We start from the raw sequence: 21,435 nt of genomic DNA on the forward strand, positions 1-21,435 counted from the left end.
TAACCTGCGCATTATTCAGTCACAAGATGGCGTCAAACAGTCAAAAACGCGAAGCTGTCAGAAACTAAACTGGGTGAGTGGAGTATAAACTAACCTGCGCATTATTCAGTCACAAGATGGCGTCAAACAGTCAAAAACGCCAAGCTGACAGAAACAAAACTGGCTGAATGGAGTATAAACTAACCTGCGCATTATTCAGTCACAAGATGGCGCCAAACAGTCAAAAACGCGAAGCTGACAGAAACTAAACTGGCTGAATGGAGTATAAACTAACCTGTGCATTATTCAGTCAAAAGATGGCGCCAAACAGTCAAAAACGTCAAGCTGTCAGAAACTAAACTGGCTGAATGGAGTATACACTAACCTGCTCATTATTCAGTCACAAGATGGCGCCAAACAGTCAAAAACACCAAGCTGACAGAAACTAAACTGGCTGAATGGAGTATACACTAACCTGCGCATTATTCAGTCACAAGATGGCGCCAAACAGTCAAAAACATCAAGCTGACAGAAACTAAACTGGCCGAATAGAGCTTAAACTAACCTGCGCATTATTCAGTCACAAAATGGCGCCAAACAGTCAAAAACGCAAGTAGGTGATTGTCTTCAGAAACATTTTTGTTGTGGTTGAAAATCTCTTCACATTCACTACGGCTGAAGCATTTTTCTTAGACAGGTCATGTTCTGTTTTCAAACTATTTTAGTCAGGCAGAGCTGATGTACATTGAGTTGTTATTAATGGGTTATATGCCCAGACGTGTTGTTCAGCCACTGAAATCTCAGTTTAATCTCAATTTAAGATCTCAAAAAGCGTACACAATGGCCTTTGGTGGATTTGCAAAAAAAAACACTGCATAAAATCGTACCTCCTGGCACATATTTGGCGCTCTCCAGAAATGTATATAGGGGTAGGTTTTCAGAATGAGCCTGGGTTGTGTACATTCCCCAATCTCACCCAAAACCTAAACCTAACTAATACCTTACCGTTAATAAGCAGCTAATTAGAAATTTATTGAGCTGAAATACTTAGTTAATGATGTGTTAATAGTGTACATTAAGATAAAGTGTGACTACAAAAACATGTGTCATGGCTGAGCCTGTGTGCTTAAAGTTATCCCAGAGTCTGCTGTAAAGCCTCAAACTCAAGAGTAAACACTTGTTCTTGGCAGGAGCTGATCTTACACTTGCCTTTTTCTCTCTACGTGGCTCAGCCAGCCTCCGCAAACAGAAACGCCTCTCTCCCACAACATTCTTCCGAAAATCTCCCAGATATACGCACTTTAATAACACTCTTTATTTAACTAGTTTTCCACCCCACTCCTCCGGCCACCAAAAACACGCCGTGTCTCTTAATTTCTCACACTTTCTGAATACCCCAGCAAACATTTGTGCTTACATGCACAGAAAGAAGACGTGTTTTTGCTCAGTCCACTTCCCTCCATTTCCTGCAGTTCCTTCTCTTCACCCATGATAAGCAGAAATCCCCCGAGACCACCCAGCCCTTGACTCGTTATTTTGGCGCCCACGATTGTTAACTCTTTCCTGTCCCTCGAAAAACAAAGCCGGAGTAAAAAGGGTAAAACTTCACAATAGGAACAATAGGGTTGAGTATGTTTAATGTCTATTTCTTAGCTCAGCCTTCTTGGTATTTTTGGCACAGAGGATTGGAGTAGGCATGGGCCGGTATAAGGGTGCTTTCACATCTGTAGTTCGCTTCATTTCAGAATCAGAATCAGGTTTATTGCAAGGTGTGCTTCACACACACAATGACTTTGTTTTGGCTACAGAAGCTTCGGGTATACATAAAGTGACAAGTGAAAACACAAAATAAATATGAGAAAAAAAGATGACAAACATTAAACAGAGATGAAGTTAGACAAGAAATCTGGATGTTGAATTGTATGTACAGATTTGTTATAAATATACAGGTTATACGGTGCTGTGTACTAATGCGAATGTAGAAAGTATTGCATTGTATATTGATATAAGGTGCTTTGTACAGCTGCGTATAAGAAAGTATTGCACATATTTATTGCACAGTCTGGGATATTTAGCCGTTCATGAGGTAGACAGCCTGAGGAAAGAAACTTTTCCTGTGTCTGGCTGTTTTTGTGCTTGGTGCTCTGAAGCGCCGACCGGACGGTAACAGTTCGAACAGGTAGTGTGCTGGGTGCGAGGTATCCAGAGTGATATTGCAAGCCCTTTTACTCACTCTGGAAGAGTACAGTTCTTGAAGTGTAGGAAGGGTAGTGCCAGTGATACGTTCTGCAGTCCGGACTATTCGCTGTAATCTACTGAGGTCGGTTTTGGCAGCTGAGCCGTACTAGACGGGGATTGAAGTGCAGAGGATGGATTGGATGACAGCTGAGTAGAACTGTACGAGCAGCTTAAACTCAGGTTAAACTATCTCAGCTGACGAAGGAAGAACAGTCTCTGCTGGGCTTTCTTCACAATAGAGTCTATGAATGTCCCACTACAGATCCTAAGAGATGGTGGTGCCAAGGAACCGAATTTGATTCCAAGGGCAATAAATGATACATTGTTGCATTTTCTGCCGTCTTTGGGTCATTCTTACACCACACTGCCGGCTTTGGTCCGAACCAGTTGAAAAGAAGCAAAATACACTCATCTGACAAAACCCACATCTCTCATTGGCCAGATGTTGTTGAACATAGTTCCTAAACTGTTATCTATTGGTCAGAATTCACAGGCGGGAAAATGCCAATGAACTTCGGCAAGTAAACAAACTGGCAGACATAAAATGTCGCTTTTGACTAAGGAGGGACGACTGCGCTGACTGATTGTATCCCTGCTTTAGACAAACTATACATTTCGAAAATGAAGCGCGGCTGGAAAACAATGTTTTAATTAGTACTGTCAAAATTAGTGCGTTAACGCATGTGAATCATTTGAAATATTTAACGTGTAAATAAAAAATTACGCAATTAACGCAGTTGCAGGTTTTTTTTTTTTACTTCCTGTTGTGGTGGAAGTGCAATTGTTTGTATTCAATACTTTATTATTATTATTATTATTATTATTATTATTATTTTACATATCTGCAATGCCAGTATTTTGCCTTTTTTTGCCGTTCACTTAGAATACAATGTAGAAATCAATGTTTTCTTTATTGGCATTGATTGTTTAGAAATTTAAATGGCATTAACATGCCTGTGTTTTTATTTCTGTAATAAATATGGCTGTCAAGCCAGGATCTTGATGGTTTATTGTGGGTATGTTGTTTACATGAAGAAATCTGTGTTACAAGTTAAACAAAAATTCTAATAAACAATTATATTTTGAATTTCAATAGTTTTTGTCTTGCGTTTACATTAATTTTACATTTGAATAGCCAAAATTACAAGTTTCAGTCTTTTAAATGCGATTAATTGAGATTAATAAAAAAAAAGTGTGATTAATTAGTTAATTTTTTTAATCGATTGACAGCACTAGTTTTAATGCAAGGCACGTCACTTCAGGAGGAGGCGTGAATTAATTTAGCTAAACTGCGACATGGTCATCTTGCACAAATATTACCAAATATTTTTCCTCCATATCCCATAATGCACAGCGCATTGGCCTACGGCAGCTGGATTAGTCCAAAAGGCGCAGTACTTTTTACGTTTTGGTCCATTTTAGTTCGGATCATTTTCTCAAATGGACATGAATTTAGTATTACAGTCAAGCTGATTTTAAAAAGCCATCTATATTTTTAAAGAAAGCAGTTAAATGTGCAAAGTATGACCTAAATCTGTAGGGCAGAGACACTTTTAACCCTATGTTTGGATAAGTCTGCTGGGCGGGTGGGAATTATGGGCTCGTTTTGGGAGTGGGAGTACAGAGAGCTCTATTTTAGGGTGCTGTGGCTTGAGAAATGAACCGCAAAGTCTTGTGAAGGTCTGGGTCAGTGATACTTGAGCAAAACCATGTCAGCGGACAAGGATCTTGTGCAATTTGTGGAATGGGAAACACTGGATTAAACTGTGTTAAAGTTACAGCAGGGTTTTAAAGACCTTTATAAGACCATTATGAATAAAATTTCAGACTTATGCTGCATAAGTTAAAGATAAGTGGTGGCACAATGGCCACACAGCAAGAAGGCCGCTGGTTTGTATCCCGGCTAGGCCAGTTGGCATTTCTATGTGGAGTTGAAGACATGCGCTATGGGAATTTAATAAACTAAATTGCATGTAGTGTGTGTGAGTTTTTATGGGTGTTGTCCAGTAGTGGGTTGCGGCTGAAAGGGCATTCACTGTGTAAAACATATGCTGGAATAGTTTGTGGTTCATTCCACTGTGGTGACCCCTCATAAATTACAGTAATAAGCCACTTTAGACCTCACCACTGTTTAGCTAATGGTTTATGTTTAGCTAGTTAACATATAGCAGTGTACTAGCGAAGTATCACTTTACGAAGTCACACTGTGTGTAGTTTTTTTTTTACATGGTTGCTTAAAGTTCCTATGAAATTAAAAGGAAATCTATCTTGAAGATATCTACAAGCTAGTGTGCTTCAAAACAGTAATAAAATTAGCATTTTTGAAAATAAAATCATCCAAAGTTTGCAGTTTGTCAATTCCGGCTAAATGGATTAACGATTTTTGTATCTCATACTTCAGATACAAATCAAATCTTCTGACCAATCAATCAAATGCTCTCTAGTATGAGACATGCCCCCCCACCCTTTTTAAGATTTACTTTTGGCCTTTTTTAGATAGGAAATTATTAGATAGGACAGGAAGCGAAGTGGGAGAGAGAGAGGGGGGTAGGGTTGGGAAATGTCCTCAAATGGGAGTCGAACTCGGGTCGCCCTGACGTGCTACTGCACCATATGTCAATGCGATAACCCCTGGGTTATTGCGCCGACATGCTCCGCCCCCTTTGACGCATCTCATAAAGGCTGATTGATACTTCTGCGTCAAGCGCATGCGTATGCTACGGCGCAGCCTACACATTGACGCATAGCCCTACGCCGTGGCCGTCGCTGACATGCACCTCTCAAAAAATTTAACTACACGTCGCAACAACGTGTATCGCAAGCTCTGTGATTGGTCGGCTTGGTAGCGCTGACAAGTCAGGGCGGAACCGAAAGCCGCGTGAGTGGTGCGAGCCCAATGGGGCGACTGTTTACAAGTGTGGAGTCCTGTAAAGGAGCTCCGGATGGAAAGTTTTGTTTTGTGTTTACCTCATAGTTAAAGTTGTTGCACGTCCACCGGTTCCTGCCTAAAAATGAGCGAGTTTGAGCCACTTGTACATACCAGAAGTGTTCAGAAAAAAACAAAACAGAAGCAAAGAAACTCGACGAGGAGGAACATTAACACCTCACTGCCAACTAGCGTTTAAGAAGTGTTAATGCAGACCAGCAGAGACAGCGCGCAAAAGTATAACTACACAACTATGCTCGTTGCATGCATCGTGGGTTACGCCAGTCACTTGATGCAGAAGTATAAACCAGGCTTAATAAATAAAATAAAATAAATTTTGATAAAACAAAATGCTATTGGCTGTTTTTTTAAAAAGTCCCGCCCTGTTTTTATGTTTCAGTTGAGATCACGTCAAACACTGAATAAAAACATTGATTGACAGGCACCATGTTTGTATAATAACACATGTCCACAGAACTTTTTTTATGCAAATAAACTGGGATTAAAATATTTGTTCCAACTCTCTGTGATTTTTATGTTTAAAATGTTTTTAAAACAGAACATGTTTGTAATAAAGGCTGCATGGTGTTAGCAAATGCTAATATGTCTGTGTGCTGCCAAAGGCATTTGTGTGAGACTCGTCATTTCAGAAAGGCTTGAATAAATTAGACCACAAATACATGAAATAAACATACTCTGTATTTTTGAGTAATGAGCTGTATTTCAGCTTCAATCGAGTCCCTGTCACTGACTGCTGTTTATCTGATGTAACGCATGAGAAGCACACACACATGTGGGAATGGTGGGAATGAAGAAGCAGCTCATTTGCATTTAAAGCCAGAGGCTAGAAAAACAGCTACACTGTACTCAGACACCAAAATGGGCAGCTTCTGGAGGCTATAATAAATTATCTGATGGGTATTTTCAGCTGAAACTTTACAAACACATTCTGGAGAAACCAAAGACTTATCTTAGATCTTGTAAAAGAGATAAAATAGGTGCCCTTTAAAGGTTATCACGGTATTCTTTGACATGTACTTTCCTAATCACGAGTTAGAAAACCTTACAGCGGACCTCCTGGAAGACTAATGAAATCCTTCACATTGGAACGCTCCTCAAGAGAGTCTTTGTCATCGTCAGCAGACACATGATGCACATGATGCAGTTTATCTGAATCCATGCTCTCTGGAAATACACCTCCGAGAGTTCAGACGAGGTTCAAAACCACTGGATGTCATGAGGATGTATACTGTGTATGAGGTAAAGTGGAAACCATAGACAGTACACAAAGATAAAAAAGGCAAATGAAGGTGAGGTAAAAATAAAACGGTAACACTTTATAATGACTACACACTATGAATCATTTATTAAGCAATAGCAAATAGTGAACTCATTATCTGTTAAGCATTACCTCTACATTAATCACCATTAGTAAGCAGTTTATAACTGCAGCTACAAAATCTCTATTCTTGACTTATAAGCAACTATATAAACCACTTAAACTCTGTGATGTCATCGACTTTCGCTTTCAGATTTAAAGGGCTAGCATTGCACCAGACCCCCGTAAGTGGTGTCGTTTGAAAGTGTAGAATCAATATTTTATGCACATATGCATCATTTTGGTTTTTATTCTACTGTATAAAAGTTATTTACACTTAAATACACAGTATTTTGGATACCTGAGCTGGGTATTTTACATTGGTTCATTTTTATATTGTTTTATATGACACATGTACAAGTTATAGCTTAAATGAAAGCTCTTGCCGGTGCTCATACGGTTCTAGCATTCTTTTTACTGAATTATATTCATATGCCAAACAGTTGTTGAATGAATTGTGGAGCTTCCATGGTGCAGAAGTGAAAGCAATACATTTATGATCAATAAGCAGCCCAAGATAACACAGACAGCCGTCATCTCTTACCTTATGCTGTGCGCTTCAGGGCCATTCTCCTCTGTTTTTGAGGTGATGTGCATAAGTAATCCTTTTATATGTCTGATGTGCTCCAAACACAGTGAATTATGTTTGATCAAACAAAAGAATAGTGAAATATGTAAACAAGGATCGGTCGTCTCTGTGGCTTGTACAGCACCTCTCATCAGTTGGAATGCAATAACTTTTGCATAGATTATAGTGGAGACATTTTTCTTTTTTCCTATGATTACAGACATGTGCAGGAACCACAAAAATTAATTACAGCACGCTAGACCACACACAACCTAAAAGGTACACTTTCACATTTGAGTTTATAAAAAAGAAATACAAAAAGCGCCTCTTTTTTAGGTGTTTATTATAACACAGACGACATATACAGATATTTTAAACACTTTCAATAGTGTTTTATGAAAATTCAAAGGGTTTTCTTTAAATTTATACCAAATTTTTGCATTTACACCTCTGCATGTGGATTTGGGAAGCTTTTAAATTTGGGTAGGCAAAATCTAGGCGGAAATCTCCAAATAGCAGCAGAGTTTAAGTGGTTAATGATTGTACTTTCATACTTAGTTAATGATTTATTTTTCATTACTAAATTAAGTATTACATTATTTACAAACCATTTGTATTTAATAGTAGTTGAGGGTTTTTAGGATCAATCAGAAAGAGTTAGTACATGATTAATAAACTATTGAAATCAACATTTATATGTCTTATTATTAAGACATACAATTAATTATTATTAAGACATATAATTAATTAATTAAGACATTACAGTCCAAAGACATGCGGTACAGGTGAATTGGGTAGGCTAAATTGTCCGTAGTGAATGAGTGTGTGTGTAAATGTGTGTGTGTATGTTTCCCAGAGATGGGTTGCAGCTTGAAGGCTGGGCCACGTCAGGATCACATTAATTTTGTCTGGGCTGAAGCAAGACCACCAGTGCTGCATAACTACCTGAAGTGCCCTCATGCAATCTGGATACACAAAAAACTTCAAAAGGGTTTTACTGTTTTGGTGTTTCAGGGCAAAGTTGAGATTTGAATAGAATTGCCCTCTTCTTTTCTCTCTACATGAAGATCTACTAGCACACAGAAGCGATTTCTCCCATGAGAACGACCCTCCCTGTGTTTCCTCTTTCTCAGTCATTCCTCTTCCTCTCTATTATGTAAACTTTTCAGGCATTAACATGAACACGCTCTCTACGCTTTCCATTCACTAGCACACATCAAACATTTGGACACACCTACTCATACTCTGTGCAGTTCAGAACTGTAGCGACAATGGAAATACAAAGAGAAGTGTGGAAATTTCATGCATCCCTACTGATTTTTAATGTGTGATAACTTTCGAGCCGGGCGTCACAGTGGCACAGTGGGTAGCACGATCGCCTCACAGTAAGAAGGTCGCTGGTTTGAGTGCTGGCTGGTTCAGTTGGCATTTCTGAGTGGAGTTTGCATGTTGTCCCTGTGTTGGCGTGGGTTTCCTCCGGGTGCTCTGGTTTCCCTCACAGTCCAAAGAGATGTGGTATAGATAGTTGACTAAGCTACATTGCTGTAGTGGCAACGCAGTGGCACAGTAGGTAGTGCTGTCGCCTCACAGCAAGAAGGTCGCTGGTTCGAACCTCAGCTCAGTTGGTGTTTCTGTGTGGAGTTTGCATGTTCTTTCTCTGCGTTTGCGTGGGTTTCCTCCGGGTGCTCCGGTTTCCCCCACAGTCCAAAGACATGCTGCAGGTGAATTAGGTAGGCTAAATTGTTCATAGAGTATGTTTGTGTGTGTGTGTGGATCTTTTCCAGAGATAGGCTGCGGCGCATCTGCTGCGTAAAAACCAAGTGTGCCGCAAGCCTACGTTTGAGTGAAGGTTTCGGCCATTAGATCGCCCCCTGGGGGCTGGCTGCAGTACAAGTCATAAAGCCCGCCTCCTCCGTGTTAATGAAGGAGACTTGAGCCCAAATAAAAAAAAATATTACACTTGCAATAAAATGTCCTGAAAGATAGTTCTGGTGGATTAAGGCACTGGTTATTGTGCTGAAATAGGTGCAGATCTTCATTTTTGTAAACAGTTTGTTTTTAGCAGTAATTTAATGCTGGGCGTGTCATCGTGATTGACAGCTGTGATTGACAGTTTCTCAAAGCGCGGCGTCTGAGCTTCGGCAGGAGACTGAAGTAGACTGAAGTGTTATTATTCGATTTCTGTGTTATTTTACCATGACAAAATGAGTTCAGCAGTAAACTATAGTTTCTGACATACATGATCCTGGTGGAACACTGTTTATTCGCTAAGTTCAGGGCTTTTTTCGGGCTTTATTAGTTTGCTGATACACGCCTAACCACCCAGATAGCAAAACACAGTTCCGGCTAGATTCTCGCCTGCCGGAGACTTATCTCTTAGAGCTCAGACTGACTAATGTTACCTCTGCTGGACCTACTCCGGATGCCTGGACTCACTACCCAATTTCAGCCCGAGTCAATCGAGCCAGATGCTGCGGCCGAGCGAGCAGGCGCTGCCGCATGCGAGCTGGAATCAGCCTGCGACGCCGCGAGTAAGTTATGCGCTGCGGCCCGGAGCTGGCGCGATTGAATATATAAAACCCTCATATTTGTTAACGTTATTACATCCATTTGTGTTGATATGACAGCAAACGCATGCTGAGAAGTTCGGGGGGCGTGGTTGATTTTACATAAAGCGTTTGATTGGAAGCTCGACTCTGCTCATTTTCGCGGCTCCTCCTCTGGCTCCATCAGACAGTCCTTCTGCGCATGTCTGGCTCCAATTTCAGCAGTCTTTTGCGACAGTTTGTGCCCGTCAAGCAGGCGTTTTGCCCTCAAGGCGTTCAATGGGAAAAAGGGCTGTCGCGTCGTCCATATTTTTTACAGTCATTGGTAAAAACATGCTGGATAAGTTGGCGGTTCATTCCACTGTGGCAACCCCGATTAATAAAGGGACTGAGCCGACAAAAATAAATGAATGAATGAAATTGCTGTAGTGTATATGTGTGAATGCAAGGATGTGCGCCGTATGGAGGATGGGAGAATCCCAAAGGATATCCTTTACGGAGAACTCTCATCTGGGAAGAGAACCACAGGACGCCCATTTCTGAGATTTAAAGATGTCGTGAAGAGGGACATGAAGGCCCTCGACATAAACACCAAGTCCTGGGAAGACCTTGCAGCAGACCGCCTGAAATGGAGGTGCACCCTGACCAAACAGCTCAAGTCAGGTGAGAAGAACATGATGCGTGCGTCAGAGGACAAGCGAGTTCACCAAAAGGTGCAGAGCGTCAGCCAGGGAGCCACCTATCAATGCGACTGCTGCGGTAAAAAATGCCTCTCCCGTATTGGTGTCTTCAGCCACCAACGACGCCGTCTCAGACAATCAGTCATGCCTCAAGAAAAGAGCTAGGATACGTCATCCATGGTCAACACTGACCGACGGAGGCCTACGAGTGTTGGGTTGTGGCTAGAATGATATCAGCTGTGTAAAACATATGCTGGTTAAGTTGGCGGTTCATTCCGCTGTGGTGACCACCGATTAATAAGGGGACTAAGCTAAAAAAAAAAAGGAATTAATAAACTTTCAAGCCTCCTGAGACCTTTGATTTGGGTCACTTCACTATTAATGGGTTTGACGACCCTTTTGCTTTTACAGCTGTTTATGTAATAATAAGCATATTATGATTATTGCTATTTTCAGGGCAACCTTTTATTAAACATTGCTAGAGATGTTAGGTATGGATTTAAAGGGATAGTTCACTCAAAACTGAAAATTCTTTTTCATTTCTTCACTGTTGTTTCAATTTAGTTTGAGTCTGTTAAACTCAAAAGAAGATATTTTGAAGAATGTTGTGCAGCAATAGCAGAAAAAACAAATACTCTGGAAGTCAATGATTACAGGTTTCCAACATTCTTCAAAACATCCTTTTTGTGTGTGTTCAACAGTTATAATATGTATTTGGGCTTGACAATATCTTTCATCACCGATTTTGCAATGCATGAATGTGTAATAGTCACATCACAGGATCATTAATGTCAAGTTGGGATTGTAATTGACAAGAAAAAAAGTTTAGAAAAAAGAAAGATCTTAATTATTGTTATTATTTTTAGAGCAACGTTTTACTCAAGGTTTTGTTAGGTATAGATTCAAAGAGATGGTTCACTCAAAAAATACAAATTCTGTCATCGTTTTCTCACCCTTGACTTGTTTCAAACCAGTTAGACGTAATTTTTTTGTTCTGTTAAACTCAAAAGAAGATATTTTGAAGAATGTTGTGCATCAACAGTAGGAAAAACAAATATTTCGGAAGTCAATGATTACAGGTTTCTGACATTCTTCAAACATCCTGATTTGTGTGTGTTCAACAGTTATAATGGTAAGTATTAGGGATGTGTAATATCTTTCAGCATTGATATTGCAATGTGTAAATGTGAAATAGTCACATCACAGGTTCTTAAATGTCGAGATGGGATTGTAATTAACCAGAAAACACAGTTCAGAACAAAGTAAGATCTTCATTATTGTTATTTTTCAGAGCAACCTTTCACTAAACGTCAAAATCTGAAAGCTGCTTTTAGTCTAGCTGAAATAAAACAAATAGAAGAAAAAATATTATCAGACATACGGTGAAAATTTCCTTGCTCTGTTAAACATCATTTGAGAAATATTTGAAAAAGAAAAATATATATTCACACAAGGGCAAATAATGCAGACTTTAACTGTATAAGTCAGTGTTATTCCAGCAAAAACTGCTCTCTTAACTCACTTGACAATGAGTAAAAATGAAGCGAGTTTTCCCTTAAAACTTGAAAATATGCCTTATTTTAAAGTGAAAGTAATTTAAGGGAAAAACCCATCTAATTTTGACTAATTATTTCTAAAAGCAAGTACAAAAATGTAGCTAGAGATGTTAGGTATGGATTTAAAGGGATAGTTCACTCAAAACTGAAAATAATTTTTCATTTCTTTACTCTTGTTTAAAACTAGTTTGAGTTTGTTAAACTCAAAAGAAGATACTTTGAAGAATGTTGTCCAGCAATAGTAGAAAAAACAAATACTCTGGAAGTCAATGATTACAGGTTTCCAACATTCTTCAAAACATCCTTTTTGTGTGTGTTCAACAGTTATAATATGTATTTGGGCTTGACAATATCTTTCATCACCGATTTTGCAATGCATGAATGTGTAATAGTCACATCACAGGTTCTTAAATGTCGAGTTGGGATTGTAATTGAAAAAAGTTTAGAAAAAAGAAAGATCTTAATTATTGTTATTATTTTTAGAGCAACATTTTACTCAAGGTTTTGTTAGGTATAGATTTAAAGAGATGGTTCACTCAAAAAATACAAATTCTGTCATCGTTTACTCACCCTTGACTTGTTTCAAACCAGTTAGTCGTAATTTTTTTGTTCTGTTAAACTCAAAAGAAGATATTTTGAAGAATGTTGTGCATCAACAGTAGGAAAAACAAATATTTCGGAAGTCAATGATTACAGGTTTCTGACATTCTTCAAACATCCTGATTTGTGTGTGTTCAACAGTTATAATGGTAAGTATTAGGGATGTGCAATATCTTTCAGCATTGATATTGCAATGTGTAAATGTGAAATAGTCACATCACAGGTTCTTAAATGTCGAGTTGGGATTGTAATTAACCAGAAAACACAGTTCAGAACAAAGTAAGATCTTCATTATTGTTATTTTTCAGAGCAACCTTTTATTAAACGTCAAAATTTGAAAGCTGCTTTTAGTCTAGCTGAAATAAAACAAATAGAAGAAAAAATATTATCAGACATACGGTGAAAATTTCCTTGCTCTGTTAAACATCATTTGAGAAATATTTGAAAAAAATATATATATATTCACACGAGGGCAAATAATGCAGACTTTAACTGTATAAGTCAGGGTTATTCCAGCAAAAACTGCTCTCTTAACTCACTTGACAATGAGTAAAAATGAGGCGAGTTTTCCCTTAAAACTTGAAAATATGCCTTATTTTAAAGTGAAAGTAATTTAAGGGAAAAACCCACCTAATTTTGACTAATTATTTCTAAAAGCAAGTACAATAATGTAGCTAGAGATGTTAGGTATGGATTTAAAGGGATAGTTCACTCAAAACTGAAAATAATTTTTCATTTCTTTACTCTTGTTTAAAACTAGTTTGAGTTTGTTAAACTCAAAAGAAGATACTTTGAAGAATGTTGTGCAGCAATAGCAGAAAAAACAAATACTCTGGAAGTCAATGATTACAGGTTTCCAACATTCTTCAAAACATCCTTTTTGTGTGTGTTCAACAGTTATAATATGTATTTGGGCTTGACAATATCTTTCATCACCGATTTTGCAATGCATGAATGTGAAATAGTCACATCACAGGATCATTAATGTCAAGTTGGGATTGTAATTGAAAAAAGTTTAGAAAAAAGAAAGATCTTAATTATTGTTATTATTTTTAGAGCAACATTTTACTCAAGGTTTTGTTAGGTATAGATTCAAAGAGATGGTTCACTCAAAAAATACAAATTCTGTCATCGTTTACTCACCCTTGACTTGTTTCAAACCAGTTAGACGTAATTTTTTTGTTCTGTTAAACTCAAAAGAAGATATTTTGAAGAATGTTGTGCATCAACAGTAGGAAAAACAAATATTTCGGAAGTCAATGATTACAGGTTTCTGACATTCTTCAAACATCCTGATTTGTGTGTGTTCAACAGTTATAATGGTAAGTATTAGGGATGTGTAATATCTTTCAGCATTGATATTGCAATGTGTAAATGTGAAATAGTCACATCACAGGTTCTTAAATGTCGAGATGGGATTGTAATTAACCAGAAAACACAGTTCAGAACAAAGTAAGATCTTCATTATTGTTATTTTTCTGAGCAACCTTTTATTAAACGTCAAAATTTGAAAGCTGCTTTTAGTCTAGCTGAAATAAAACAAATAGAAGAAAAAATATTATCAGACATACGGTGAAAATTTCCTTGCTCTGTTAAACATCATTTGAGAAATATTTGAAAAAGAAAAATATATATTCACACGAGGGCAAATAATGCAGACTTTAACTGTATAAGTCAGTGTTATTGCAGCAAAAACTGCTCTCTTAACTCACTTGACAATGAGTAAAAATGAAGCGAGTTTTCCCTTAAAACTTGAAAATATGCCTTATTTTAAAGTGAAAGTAATTTAAGGGAAAAACCCATCTAATTTTGACTAATTATTTCTAAAAGCAAGTACAAAAATGTAGCTAGAGATGTTAGGTATGGATTTAAAGGGATAGTTCACTCAAAACTGAAAATTATTTTTCATTTCTTTACTCTTGTTTAAAACTAGTTTGAGTGTGTTAAACTCAAAAGAAGATACTTTGAAGAATGTTGTGCAGCAATAGTAGAAAAAACAAATACTCTGGAAGTCAATGATTACAGGTTTCCAACATTCTTCAAAACATCCTTTTTGTGTGTGTTCAACAGTTATAATATGTATTAGGGCTTGACGATATCTTTCATCACCGATTTTGCAATGCATGAATGTGTAATAGTCACATCACAGGTTCTTAAATGTCGAGTTGGGATTGTAATTAACCAGAAAACACAATTCAGAACAAAGTAAGATCTTCATTATTGTTATTTTTCAGAGCAACCTTTCATTAAACAACAAAATTTGAAAACTGCTTTTATTCTAGCTGAAATAAAACAAATAAGACTTTCTCCAGAAGAAAAAATATTATCAGACATACGGTGAAAATTTCCTTCCTCTGTTAAACATCATTTGAGAAATATTTGAAAAAGAAAAATATATATTCACACGAGGGCAAATAATTCAGACTTTAACTGTATAAGTCAGTGTTATTGCAGCAAAAACTGCTCTCTTAACTCACTTGACAATGAGTAAAAATGAGGCGAGTTTTCCCTTAAAACTTGAAAATATGCCTTATTTTAAAGTGAAAGTAATTTAAGGGAAAAACCCATCTAATTTTGACTAATTATTTCTAAAAGCAAGTACAATAATGTAGCTAGAGATGTTAGGTATGGATTTAAAGGGATAGTTCACTCAAAACTGAAAATAATTTTTCATTTCTTCACTCTTGTTTAAAACTAGTTTGAGTCTGTTAAACTCAAAAGAAAATACTTTGAAGAATGTTGTCCAGCAATAGTAGAAAAAACAAATACTCTGGAAGTCAATGATTACAGGTTTCCAACATTCTTCAAAACATCCTTTTTGTGTGTGTTCAACAGTTATAATATGTATTTGGGCTTGACAATATCTTTCATCACCGATTTTGCAATGCATGAATGTGAAATAGTCACATCACAGGATCATTAATGTCAAGTTGGGATTGTAATTGAAAAAAGTTTAGAAAAAAGAAAGATCTTAATTATTGTTATTATTTTTAGAGCAACATTTTACTCAAGGTTTTGTTAGGTATAGATTCAAAGAGATGGTTCACTCAAAAAATACAAATTCTGTCATCGTTTTCTCACCCTTGACTTGTTTCAAACCAGTTAGTCGTAATTTTTTTGTTCTGTTAAACTCAAAAGAAGATATTTTGAAGAATGTTGTGCATCAACAGTAGGAAAAACAAATATTTCGGAAGTCAATGATTACAGGTTTCTGACATTCTTCAAACATCCTGATTTGTGTGTGTTCAACAGTTATAATGGTAAGTATTAGGGATGTGTAATATCTTTCAGCATTGATATTGCAATGTGTAAATGTGAAATAGTCACATCACAGGTTCTTAAATGTCGAGATGGGATTGTAATTAACCAGAAAACACAGTTCAGAACAAAGTAAGATCTTCATTATTGTTATTTTTCAGAGCAACCTTTCACTAAACGTCAAAATTTGAAAGCTGCTTTTAGTCTAGCTGAAATAAAACAAATAGAAGAAAAAATATTATCAGACATACGGTGAAAATTTCCTTGCTCTGTTAAACATCATTTGAGAAATATTTGAAAAAGAAAAATATATATTCACACAAGGGCAAATAATGCAGACTTTAACTGTATAAGTCAGTGTTATTGCAGCAAAAACTGCTCTCTTAACTCACTTGACAATGAGTAAAAATGAAGCGAGTTTTCCCTTAAAACTTGAAAATATACCTTTTTTTAAAGTGAAAGTAACTTGTTTAAGGGAAAAACCCATCTAATTTTGACTAATTATTTCTAAAAGCAAGTACAAAAATGTAGCTTCTCTCAAAAAAATGCTTCTTGATTTAAGAACTTTTAGATGTTTGAACTAGAAACCAGGCATAAACTCTGAGTAAGGCATTTTTTAGCAGTGTGTACTTTTTTTCTGTAAAATCATAGCCTCTTCTTTCACATCCCTTTTGGGAGCTTTAAGACAAACGCTAAGGAAAGAGCTGAATGCACGTTAATTACGCTTGCAGAAGTAACAACTCGACCGCAACAGTCCATGTGAGGAACTTGTGCTAGTGGCTGAGGAAAAAAAAATCAAAGCTCTTGCTTTTCTCACAGAGGAAGAGATTTTGCAGACAGCCCTTCCTGTCTCACTTTGTGGTCATTTGGGGTTAAAAGCAGTCATTTTAGCAGCACGTGTCTGTTAGTTATCTCGTGGACTTGCTGAGGCTGATGGTTAAAAACATTTCAAAATTAAACCATTATGTCATTTTCCTTGAGCTTAGTCACTTGATGCATCAGTGGTCGCCACAGCGGAATGAACCACCAACTCATCCAGCATATGTTTTACACAGTGGATGCCCTTCCAGCTGCAACTCAGTGCTGGGAAACACCCATACACACTCATTCACACACATACTCGTACACTACGACCAATTTAGCTTATTCAATTCACCTATAGCGCATGTGTTTGGACTGTGGGGGAAACCCGAGCACCCGCCAACTGACCCAGCCAGGACTCGAACCAGTGGCCTTCTTGCTGTGAGGCGACAGTGCTAACCACTGAGCCACCATTAAGTCATTATATTACTATAGCAAAGCTAATTAAAATAACACAAACTTTAGCCAAAGAACTCTTTAACTTCAACATTGATTTACAGTCAAATAGCAGTGTATCATCAAGATGGATGAGCTTTGGGTATTTCTATCAGGTTTATATGTTCAAAATGCAAGTTTTGGAGCACACTAGCTTATAGATGTTAAAACTAACACTCTGATGCTAACATCTTAACACTTTATTTTAATTTCAAGGGACCTTTAAAGGGAAAGTTCACATAAAAACGAAAATTCATTCACTATTTGCTCTTCCTCAAGTAACCACTAACCTCTAATATTAAAGGGCATATAGTTTACCCCTTTTTTATGATTTCATATTAATATTATGGTTGTTCTGAATGTGCCAGTTTAGGTTCAGTTCAACACACAGTTCAGATGTTTTTATTATAATGTGTTAAGTGTCATGTTGGGGGCGTGTACACAGCTCGCTGTTTTAGGGGCGTGTTGCTTCACATGAAAATTAGCTTCGGCTTCCCGCCCAACGTAACAAGGGGGCGGAGCCAAGAGCTCACCCGCTCTGCGTTTGCAACAAACAGGCAGACAGAGAGAAGCTAAGCTACATGAGAGGATCAGCATGTACGACTCGGAGACCAAGCAGAGAGTAGAAAATCATTTGTGTCTTTGTATAGTGATAATGTGGAGAATGTTGATCTTGTGTTGAGCCCATTGAGCCTTGCATCTATAAATAGAGCAAGGGTGTTCCTTTAGTGACTCACACGCTAAAAATGGCGAACGTGAAACAACAAACTAAGGATATGGTGACGCGCCTGTCAATCAATATTGGTGTGGCGGGGGGACCGCACTCCTACGTCAAGTTGCAGTCGCTCTGAAAACCACTCCTACTGGTCCACCGTTTTTATGTTGTTAAATTGAAAAAAAAAAGACCTGTGTGTGTGTATATCACCCCAATATGACGGTCTATACACTATACTTACACATGTCTGTCCAAACAGCTTGAAGTGTAGATTTTTCACCATAGGTGCCCTTTAAAAGGAAGTCACAGGTTTCCAGCTTTCTTCAAAGTATCTTATTTTGTTCAGTTTTGGTGAACTACCCCTTTCCCAGCTGAAAAATCCAGCTTTAACCAGCCTAGGATGGTTGGCTGGTTTTAGCTGGTCGACCAGCCTGGTTTTAAAGGGGTTTTGGACATTTCCAGCCTGGTCTTAGCTGGTCAGGCTGGGAGATGACAAGCTAGAGCTTGACCAGCCTAGCCAGGCTGGGAGCCCAGCCAAACCTAGCTATGTCCAGCTTAAATTTGGTCAAGTTTGGTTTTAGCTGGTTTGAGCTGGTCATTTTCCAGCCTGACCAGCTACAGCCAGGGTGGAAATGGCTGGACACCAGCCTGGAAATGGCCAAAACCCCTCTAAAACCAGGCTGGTCAACCAGCTAAAACCAGCCAGCCAGCCTAGCCAGGTTGGTAGCCCAGCCAAAACCAGCTATGTCCAGCTTAAACCAGGCTGGTCAAGCTGGTTTTAGCTGGATTTAGCAGGTCATTTTCCAGCCTGACCAGCTACAGCCAGGGTGGAAATGGCTGAAAACCAGCCTGGAAATGGCCAAAACCCCTCTAAAACCAGGCTGGTCAACCAGCTAAAACCAGCCAGCCAGCCTAGCCAGGTTGGTAGCCCAGCCAAAACCAGCTATGTCCAGCTTAAACCAGGCTGGTCAAGCTGGTTTTAGCTGGATTTAGCAGGTCATTTTCCAGCCTGACCAGCTACAGCCAGGGTGGAAATGGCTGAAAACCAGCCTGGAAATGGCCAAAACCCCTCTAAAACCAGGTTGGTCAACCAGCTAAAACCAGCCAGCCAGCCTAGGCTGGTTTAAGCTGGATTTTTCAGTAGGGTAATGAATAAATTTGACTTTTTTTGTCTTTCTTCAGTGAAATAACTTAAGTTTTAGCTAATGGAGATTTTAGCACAAACCAATCTTTTTTTTTTTTTTTTAGCTTTTTTGTTTTGTCTGTGTATGTTTTTAAACCCTTAAAGTGCAGGTAGCAGCTAATTTGCAATTTATAAATCACCATAGACAACAGTTTCAGTTAAAATTCTTTAAAATTCCATAGAAACAAAGAAACAAACAAATATCAAGAGAGTTAATTGACGACAGTTTTCATTTTTGGGTCAACTTTCCCTTAAACTGTCCTCAACTGGTATAAAATGGACGTATTAAAATGTGCGTAAAAAACGTTTAAATTAAAGCACATAAGTTATTCATTCAGTGTAAAATGTCATAAATGTTTACATGCACATATTATGATTTTATTATTCGATAGATGTTGGAAGTTGATATAAACAACACCCAAATGTAAAAAAAAAAAAAAAAAAAAACTGTATAATAAAACTGTATAAACTGAATAACCACTAACTTCTAATATTAAAAGGAAGTCACAGGTTTCCAGCTTACTTCAAAGTATCTTATTGTGTTCAGTTTTGGTGAACTACCCCTTTAAATAAGTTAATTTTACGTTTTTTGTCTTTCTTCAGTAAAATAACGTAAGTTTTATCTAATGGAGATTCGTTTTTAGCACAAACCAATCATTTTTTTCTTTTTTTGTTTTGTCTGTATATGTTTTTAAACCCTTAAAGTGCAGTTGGCCAATGATTTGCACTTTATAAAATCACTATAGACAACAGTTTTAGTTAAAAATCTTTAAAATTCAGTAGAAACAAACAAACAAACAAATATCAAGAGAGTTAATTGATGACAGTTTTCATTTTTGGGTCAACTGTCCCTTTAAACAGTCCTCAACAGCTATAAAATAGATTAAGCTAAAGTTGGTTTTATATTCACACATTCAGACTTTCTCCTCAATAATATAATTTAAGAAAAGTTAGCAAATTCTAAACAGTAAAATCATATATATATATATATATATATATATATATATATATATATATATATATATATATATATATATATATATATATATATACATTTGTTTGATCAATGACAAAAGTACAACATTGTTCAGTCGAATAAATAGTGCTAATGTTGTTTTCAAGTCATACTTGCATGCGATTTTGCACCGAATATCCAAAGTACCTCCATGGTAAACAATGCAGCGTGTCACAAGTTGTCACTGAACGAATGGGCGAATATAAAACCAACTTTACCTCAAACTACAGATTCACTGTTTACCAGACATGCTTTCAGACACGGTAAAGTTGGTTTTACATTCGTACATTCGTTCAGTGATAACTTGTGACATGGTACTTTGAATATTTCTGAGTGAAATCACATGTAACGTTAAATATGATTTAAAAACAACAGCACTATTTAGTTTGCATTATGATTTGCTTAATTAGAATTTACACAGAATTTTTTTTCTAAATTGTTATATTATATTATTATTCTATTATTAAGGAGAAAGTCCGAATGAAAACCAACTTTACCTCAACTTAAAATAGACTTATTCATATGTGCGAAACAAACGTTTAAATTAAAGTGCAAAAGTTATTGGTTCAGTCATGAAGTATGTTTACATGCACATATTATGAGATTATTATTCTATAGATGTTGGACGTTATTATAAATAACACCCAAATGTCAAAAAACATGAGAGCAATCTGAATTATTTACTCGCTGTTTTGCTGACGTAAAGTCACTGTTTCTGCTACCTCGCGGCTGCAAGTTACGCTATTCATATAATATTTCGAGCTGTTTTCACTCTGAAAACATGTTTTTATCCCAGTACGCAAACAAAAAATACTGCAAGAAAGCGAAATCTTACCTCCATCTCCAGACGGGTTTCTCCGCGCTGATCTTCACCTCGCTTTATGTTCCTTCAAGTCAGAAACACGCAGACTTGTGAACTGAAAACGCAAACGACGGAGTAAGACACACTATGAGGAGCTGACAGCGCAACCAAGCTGAGTAAAATCCGTAAAACCTGTCCACATCTCCTCAACGATGTCAAACCGAAGAGTTTTAAGTCACGGCAAACACACGGGCTGTGTCACAAAACACCCTGACTAGACAGTGATCAGGTTATAAAGCTTCAACTTCAAGGTATGGTAAAGCACGCGCACGTTCAGATGGGTTTTACGCATCACATGAGCAATCCTTACATAAAACCAATACTATAGTAATAACATGGAAAATATAATAGTAACTTTAACATGCTAAAACAAAGTGTATTGTGCATATATATATATATATATATATATATATATATATATATATATATATATATATATATATATATATATATATATACACACACACACACACACACACATATATATATATATATATATATATATATATATATATATATATATATATATATATATATATATATATATATATATATGTGTGTGTGTGTGTGTGTGTGTGTATATATACATAACTTTTTACACTTTTTGACAGGATACACTCTTGATATTTTCTATC

General features: G+C 37.1%; 1 protein-coding gene across 2 annotated transcripts in view; it reads right to left on the minus strand.

Annotated features, from left to right (window-relative positions):
- The window catches only part of zgc:153184, a 45,685-nt gene extending 24,833 nt beyond the window's left edge, over positions 1-20,852 (minus strand). The window contains exon 1 of one of the 2 annotated variants that reach the window (XM_073923278.1): positions 1,397-1,487. Coding sequence is in view for 1 of the 2 variants with exons in the window: in NM_001045369.1 (NP_001038834.1) it covers positions 20,774-20,779 (6 nt within the window). In the remaining variant the exon portion in view is untranslated. 2 annotated transcript variants of the gene reach the window in all.
- Positions 20,853-21,435: the final 583 nt, after the last annotated feature.

Source organism: Danio rerio, chromosome 15, assembly GCF_049306965.1.
Source record: "Danio rerio strain Tuebingen ecotype United States chromosome 15, GRCz12tu, whole genome shotgun sequence".
In the NCBI taxonomy this organism is placed as follows: domain Eukaryota; kingdom Metazoa; phylum Chordata; class Actinopteri; order Cypriniformes; family Danionidae; genus Danio; species Danio rerio.